The 7,852-nt window shown below is 39.4% G+C and overlaps 1 protein-coding gene across 1 annotated transcript; it reads left to right on the top strand.

The window, feature by feature from the left end:
* Window positions 1-575: 575 nt before the first annotated feature.
* LOC114065306 (ovalbumin-like) lies at window positions 576-7,031 on the top strand. Its single transcript, XM_027899109.1, has 7 exons — window positions 576-767; window positions 1,377-1,424; window positions 2,743-2,871; window positions 3,650-3,767; window positions 4,506-4,648; window positions 4,934-5,089; window positions 6,608-7,031. The coding sequence occupies exons 1-7, from the start codon at window positions 600-602 to the stop codon at window positions 7,007-7,009; spliced, it is 1,164 nt and encodes a 387-aa protein (XP_027754910.1). The 5' UTR covers window positions 576-599; the 3' UTR covers window positions 7,010-7,031.
* The last annotated feature ends 821 nt before the right edge of the window (window positions 7,032-7,852 follow it).

Raw genomic sequence — 7,852 nt, 5'->3', positions numbered from 1 at the left:
AACAGGACTACAGGAAAGAAACCCCTCTAAATTTATATTTCAGTGTCTAAGCAACTGGCTGGGTTTACCAAGCAACTTACTCTTATTATTCCTATAAGTTACAGGAAAGCAACTTCCAAGTTTGTGGCTGGTAGAACTAAGCTTGGTAAGAAATACACTAGGAAATGTAGTGAGTGGACTACATTTGATTTAAAGATCCAGAGCATTCTCCAGAGTAGCCACAGAAGAAATGAAATATGAAGCTTTCATTGTCTCAAGCATAATTCAGAGTCCTCTGGATGGCCATAGGGAAACTTATCCATTCCATATTATATTTATCATACTGAATCATGGCTGAAAGATCTATTTCCTAAAAGGCAAGCACAAGTCTTGTTGATGAGATAGAACCTTACTGAAAGAAAACAAATGCGTTTCAGATGTAAAAATATTTCTAGCAATCACAGGATTTGTGGGCTTCACATCATTCACTGGTTCAGCATCACAAACCCAGCAATGAACTAACAGTTTCTGGGCTATTGGCAGTACTTTTTAAAACAAGCGCTGCATATCACCATTATACAGTAATTTTTCTGTTTGCTTTAGATAACACAGGTTTCACAATGGGCTCCATCAGTGCAGCAAATGCGGAATTTTGTTTTGATGTATTCAAAGAGCTGAGGGTTCACCACACCAGTGACAACATCTTTTATTGCCCCCTGAGCATGATGGCAGCCTTGGCCATGGTCTATCTGGGAGCAAGAGGTAACACTGAGTATCAGATGGAGAAGGTAAGTTACATAAATGGGTACAAACTCTCTTTGATCCCATTCAAAAGGCAGCAGATTACATCTGTGTGATTCCAGTTGAGGGGAGCAAGTCACATAGTCACCTTTGGCACTGGATTCAAACCTGCCTAGAAAAAGAATGGTTTTCCAAACTGTGAGGTTTGAATCTGGAGCTGAGTTTTTGCTTACAACTCTGTTTCCCCATGAAGGGCAAGAGCAACCTTTGGTTTTCACAAAGAAAGAGCAATCTTGGAGATTGGCTAAGGCCAATCTCTTGTGTCAGCTAATATTTTCTCACAGGTCTGATTCCTCCCAGTTGGGAAGGACAACTTGAAACATACAAAAGATTAAACATTCAGAAAACAAGAGTCACAATTATAAATACAGTGCACTAAGTTTGTAGCTGATTATAGACTGAATGGCACTGAAGAGATCTATGCTGAAAATCATAGTCACAAATTTTCAGTGTGGCACCTGGTTTAAAGCTCACATTAAATTTCTCAGTTCATCTATGTGCTAATCAGACCTGGTTAGTCAAAACCTACAGTTTTAACACAAACATCAGTGACTCTCAGTGGACTTTACATACCTAGTTTCTACTTTCAATTGCAGGTTCTTCATTTTGACAAAATTGCGGGACTTGGAAGCATCCAGACCAAGGTACAGAAATCTAAGGTACATTAATTTCTCTTTCACATTTTTCTCCTGAGAATAGACTGTTCTGATTGTGCTTTTAGTAGGTTCAACTTCTTCCTTTGTAATTTTCTTAATTTGAGAGATGTAAGTTAAAAAAATAATGGAACAAACCACCAAAATCCAAAGAACAACAGCAGCAAAACAAACACCAAGCAAATAAAAAAATACGCACACAAACAAACAAAATCAGAAAAAGAAGGCAGGCTGTACATATTGCACCAGAAAAAGTGACAGGAGCAGATAGGATGCTTTGGGCACGTTCTTGTGTAAATGAGCTTCTGCACACCAGCAGGTGCTGCTGGGGGACAGTAGTCGAAAGGGGCTCAGCACCTAAAGCCAGGGTACAGCAGGCAGACTTGCAGCTGAGACTTCAGAGTGGGACAGGAAAATACTTCAGCAGAAAAGAGCCCAGAATTCTCAAAGGATGGAAAATAATCATGCTTTTACAAAAGCTACAGGGACTTTTCCAGCCTACTATTGTCACTGCCATTCCAAGAGTACCATGAGGCATTCCAATACCTTGATAGCACCTGTATGCTTTCATCCATGTTAATCTGCTACCTCTGTAAAGATAACTAAGGCCATGGAGGCTGGGCTGAACCCATCCACTTGGGATCCAAAGCACAAGATGGGACTTAAAAAGAGCAAGCCTTTTTTTTTTTTTTTTTTTAATAAAGGTAGTATTAGCTAGAGCATTTAGGGACCGGTTAAACAAGCACTTCAACACAATTATTCTCATAAAATGAAGTCCCAGCTGCTGTTTATCATTGTGCAGTTTTCTTATGTGCTTTTAGCCTGTGTCACCTGAAACACTATTCTTGACACATTTTTTCACTATATTATGAGACATTTCCTGACTCCCTTTTCATTTAGCTCTCTTCTTCTACCTGCAGCTTCTACAGAAAGCTGCCATGAAAACGCAAGCAGCAGATGTGAACTAGAGGCTCTATATCTGTGATAAATCACCAATTGCGATAATGGACACCAGCATTTTTTTTTTTTGCCACCTCATTCCTGAGCTATATATTTACAGATGCTTCAGTGAGGTTTTCTGCTTGTTATCATCACCTAGAATGAGTGCCTTCATATGCTATGAATGAATTGCAAATCATTAGTTGCTATTATATTGAACATCCCTCCCATGGAACTCTCACACTGTATTATTGTATGTTCATTTGCAAATGCTCAAACATTGTGTGTTTTCAGATGTTATTTGTAGGTTACAAATAACCCTCTTTCTAGTAAAATAACCCTCTACTTTTTCATCTTCTTATCAATTCAGTGTGGCAAGTCTGTGAATATTCACCTTCTGTTTAAAGAAATTCTCTCTGATATCACTGCACCAAAAGCCAATTATTCACTCCACATTGCCAACAGACTCTATGCTGAAAAGACAAGTGCAATCCTACCGGTAAGTGATTTCTTACTAAACCCTGTATAAACCTGTAATCCAGGAGGACTGGCCAGAGTAGGTAATTCGTTAATCCAATGGTCGCCACTGGTGTGGATTTGAATGGCTTTTCCCTTTGCTGCTGCCCTGGCAATAGTCTGAAAGGAAAGTAATTTGAGGCAAAAAAATACGGCCCTATTAAAAAATGAATGGAGTAATAAACAAAATTATTTGGTAATGTAATTCCCCTCTCCCCACTTGCCCCCTACTGGCTGTTTTTTTGGTTTTTTGTTTTTTTTTTTTTCCAAGAAATAATTTGACTTTGGCATATTTCTTCACTTGAAAGCCTCACCTAAAAAACATCTTCTGAGGGTGTCAAACTCTTTTTTTCGTATTCTCAAAAGAAAAGATAAAAAATATTCTAAATCAAAGAAACTTCTTACCTTAAAAATAAGGAAAAATCTTCTTTAAAAAAAGGAAGTAGGCATCAAGATAATAAAACAGTCTGAAAGGAACCTGAAAACAGGGGGTTTGGATCAGGCTTTCTTCCAGAAAATATTTAAACATTTTTAACATAAATTCTTAACAGGTCAAGTAACAAAAAATTCAGAACTGAAAATGTCCTGGACTAGAAGAATTTTTCTGGTCCAGTTTTAACAGATTCTTCCAGGAAGTAAGCAATGAGAACAGCTTAACCATGACATCACTATAAAAACCCTATTAGCCATATTTTATTTCACTTTCATAGTCTTTTTTGAAGAAATTACTATTTTGGTGGCTACAATTGATGTCTTTGCAGATCTATGTAAAATGTGTGAAGAAACTGTACAGGGCTGGTCTGGAAACGGTCAACTTCAAAACAGCATCAAATCAAGCCAGACAGCGCATTAATTCCTGGGTGAAAAATCAGACAAATGGTAAAGTCAGACAAGATTATGAAATATATTTCCCTCTGACAACTGTATTTTACCACCTTCTGGAAAGACTAAACATTAGAGGAGAAATTTCCTCTTCATTAGCGGATATTTCCTGTGGAAAGTGATGACTCCATTGCACCTGTATGGCAGTGACAGTATGTTTTAAACATATATGGCAAAGGCAGAGATGCCAGGATATGCAAACTTTATATTCATGCTTTTGTGTCTGGAGAGCTTAATTTACCCAAGATTAGTTCCAGCTTCTCCAGAATATGGGCATAATTATACAAGGATATGCTGTATGGGTAGAAAGTGAGCTTCCAGGGCAGAAAGTAATGCACACTAAGCTGATGGTGGGAAATGAATGATTGAGAAGCTTGTGTATGTTCATCATGTTAAGGTAGGAGGAAAATCCAAGAAAAATTGTGAGAAGTAGATACAGTGAGAAAGAGAAAATCTATATTGGTGCTCTGTCTCCTTTCCCTTATCTTCTACATAAATCTTTTTGTCAAATCACTGGTTAGAAACATCCCTGGGGATCTATAACACTCTTGAACCTACCTGTCTTCTTTCCATGTGACAATTTGCAGTGTGTTAAACCATCCTCATGAACCTGAAATCCATGTGTAGACCCTAGACGCAGAGAAAGTTAAGTCAAGCAGCAGCATGTTGACTGACCTCTAAAATGAAAGATTACTGCTATGACTTACCACTCTGTGCCCTGCTTCTTTCTTAAAGGCCGTATCCAAGAGTTCCTTGAACCAGGCTCTGTCGATCTCCACACTGTGCTGGTCCTTGTGAATGCCATTTACTTCAAAGGGATCTGGAGGAGTGCGTTTAAAGAAGAAGACACTCGGGAAGTGCCCTTCAGTGTGACAGAGGTGGGGGGCAGCTTCTGACCAGGGAGACAGGCTATTGACTTGCACAAACAGTGGGCTGGGTGTTATAAATACAACATTCTCTGGTCATCAGCCAAGCTGGGCCCCTCACATTCAGATTTGCAAGAGCCGTGCCTGAGCAGAGGTAAATGGAGACACAGCTCTTCTTCAAGGCAGCATACTTGAAGATCAAACTCTGTCCCTTTCAAAGGGCTTGTACATTTGACTGACCAAAAAAAAAAACAAATTGCTCCCTAGTCACATCATCTCACGTTTCTGTTTTTGCAGCAAGACAGCAGACCTGTGCAAATGATGTTTCAGAACAGTACCTTCAAAGTGGGAAGAGTTGCTGCAGACAAAATTAAGGTCCTGGAGCTTCCATATACCAGTGAAGAGCTGAGCCTGTTGGTGCTGTTGCCTGATGACATCTCTGGCCTGGAACAGGTATGACCCTGGCAGGGGAAGCAGAAGAGGTATCACTTCAGTTGGACTTGGCTGCTGTCAGTCTTCTTGATGTCCCTTTACATCTCAGTTGCCCACACAACAGCTGTGCTGGGCTGGCAGGGGAGCAGAAAAGCCACCCAGGTGTTACCAGGTGCTCAGGCAGAGACTGTCCTCTTAGGAGAGCCCTGAACTCAGTTTTATAAAATAAAGGTAGGGCAGTGTAGTGCTGCTGTAGCCCCACAAAAGAGGATGCATATTTACCAGATTTTATTTGTTTTAAAACTGAGGTAATTTCACACACACAGTGTCCTCCCCTCCACCCCCCGCCCCCAGTTGTAAACTGTTGAGGAAACATTGCTAAAATTGTTGAGAATTAGACACTCTTTGAAGGAATCACTGATGAGTTTTTAAAAATAAAATCCTCATCAAACATCATAATTGGGCTGCTTTCAAAAATTACTGTGATTACACCATCATGGAATGAAAAATGAAGTTAGATAAAACATGAATAAAATATTCTTCGCTTAGAAATTGTGAAACCAATCTAGCTAAACAAACTCATCAAAACCACTTCTTCAGTTAAGACTTCAGAGAGTCCTATATATGGAGATGGAAAGGAAATGCATGGAAGATATTTGGAAATTAGGCATCAAGCAGAAAAGAGACTTAAGTCTAATTGGATGAATATCAACAGCAGAAATAGTCCATGAACATACAAGGACAGAACTTGAGAGTGGCATAGAAATAAAAGAAAACATCAAAACTACTTTTAGTCAGATTGAATAATTTTTTTCCAGATGCCTGAAAACTAGTAAAGGAAATGGTTTTATGCATTAAAGAAAAAAAGAGAAAAGTGGGACAAGTATGCAGTGAGGAAAGAATATGAACATAATCTACTGATTGTGCAATATGAAATGAAACTTTTGTCTCTTTCTTAAAAACAAAGTAAGCAAGAAAATGAGTGAAAGCAGAATGCTTACAGCAAAGAGAAAAAAATGGGCAGATGGAAGGGAGAAACAAAACTTGAAAAATTAATTTGATTCAATCACTTAAAATAAAGCTATCAGCGTGTTAAAAATTTACCTATCTGTACCCAAGAAAGGGGAAAAGCAATGCAGTCTGCATTATATGAACAATTACTCAGCAATATTTTTGAATTATAAAATAGAATTACTAAAGATGTAGAAGAGTTTGCATTTGTTAGGCACTATCAACTGTAGGTAAATTTTTATAACCTATTTTTTTGCAATCTTTTTCACCAGCTGACTAATTTGCTAGGCTGTGAAATTGTTGTGTTGTGCTTTATGAGCCACAAGATCAATTGGACAAAAGGAGATATATAAAGTTGATAAAGAACTGAGTAAGAGGACAGTGGCACAGGTAGTACTGGAGAAGGATGTCAATAGGGTGACTGCAAGAACCACTCTGGTTGGTTGGTTTTTTTTTATGGTAGCCTTGACTGAAATGAAGAATTTGCATTTGCATCCCAGGCATTTCATTCCCTGCCTCTCTTTGCAGCTCGAGAACAAAATCAACTTTGATAAACTCACAGAGTGGACCAGTTCCAGTGTGATGGAGGAGAAGAGGGTGAAAGTGTACCTCCCACGCATGAAGATTGAGGAAAAATATAACCTCACATCTGTCCTAACAGCCCTGGGTATGACTGACTTGTTCAGCCCCTCGGCCAATCTCTCTGGCATCTCTTCAGCAGAGAACCTGAAGATATCTGAGGCCATCCACGAGGCGTACATGGAAGTCACTGAGGAGGGCACTGAGGCGACTGGCCCAGCTGTTGTGACAGAAGATATTCAAGATTCCTCTGAGTCTGAAGAGTTTAGAGCTGACCACCCATTCCTTTTCTTGATCAGACACAATCCAAGCAACATGATCCTTTTCTTTGGTAGATATTGTTCACCCTAAAGAAAGAAAGAGTCTGAAACAGTGCTTGTCTTCCCCTCAGAAACAGTCCCCCTTTACTCTACTATTGTAGTATAATCTTATCTCTTCAACATTTTCTCCAAATGGAAAGGCTAATCTAAGACATGCCCTTTCAGGAAACTTCCCTAGTAAAGACATACGTGCAGATGAGGAAACAGCTGCAAGCGTGCTTACTTATTTCTCTTCTCAGACTGGTTTCAGTGTTGCTTGAGCTAAGGGAAGACTGAGCCCACTGAGATTGGGGACCCTCACAAGCCAGGAAGGGGTCAAGTGATTTTCACTCAAGGAACTAGTTGCAGACATGACTGGGAAACCCGTTGGGAGTCCCTTACACAGAAGGACATCCCATCCCTGGTAGCATCCTGCTGACAAATCCATGTTGTTGTTCTTAAAACACAGGCTTTGAGATCTCCAGTCTGGAGGAGATACTTGTGGATAAGACTCTGCTATGCAGGTTATTAATTGGTGCCTATGTAAATTTTATTTTATTTATTTAGCTGTTGGGAAATGGTGTACGTCTCCATCATCACCAGATTGTCCTCTCACCATGAGTACTTCACATAATTCAGAATTTCTTTCAGAGGTTCTCCAAAGTGATAGAGAGTGCAAGGAGATCTAACTTACCTAGGCGCAGTTTCTCCTACACACTGTTTCTTCTACACACTGCCTTCTCACAGTGTGTAGATTTGAAGCCTGAAACATAGATATCTGGATGATCTGGATGATCCAGATGATCCAGGACTCAGAACTGCCAGGCAAAAGAGCTGAATTCTTGCTTAAAACACTTGAAGAACTTAAAATTTGAGAGTATTTTGATTTTTAGGA

This window comes from Empidonax traillii, unplaced genomic scaffold (assembly GCF_003031625.1).
Source record: "Empidonax traillii isolate 1590-97213 ecotype Southwest subspecies unplaced genomic scaffold, ASM303162v1 scaffold644:size547830, whole genome shotgun sequence".
Classification (NCBI taxonomy): domain Eukaryota; kingdom Metazoa; phylum Chordata; class Aves; order Passeriformes; family Tyrannidae; genus Empidonax; species Empidonax traillii.
This window is presented reverse-complemented; position numbering and strand designations above follow the sequence as displayed.

What these genes read in the sequence shown, in the direction of transcription:
- LOC114065306 (XM_027899109.1), top strand. Translation starts at nt 600, where the DNA reads ATGGGCTCCATCAGTGCAGCAAATGCGGAATTTTGTTTTGATGTATTC. An exon ending in CTGAGTATCAGATGGAGAAG is followed by an intron (nt 768 to 1,376) that starts GTAAGTTACATA and finishes TTTCAATTGCAG; the next exon opens with GTTCTTCATTTTGACAAAAT. An exon ending in AGACAAGTGCAATCCTACCG is followed by an intron (nt 2,872 to 3,649) that starts GTAAGTGATTTC and finishes ATGTCTTTGCAG; the next exon opens with ATCTATGTAAAATGTGTGAA.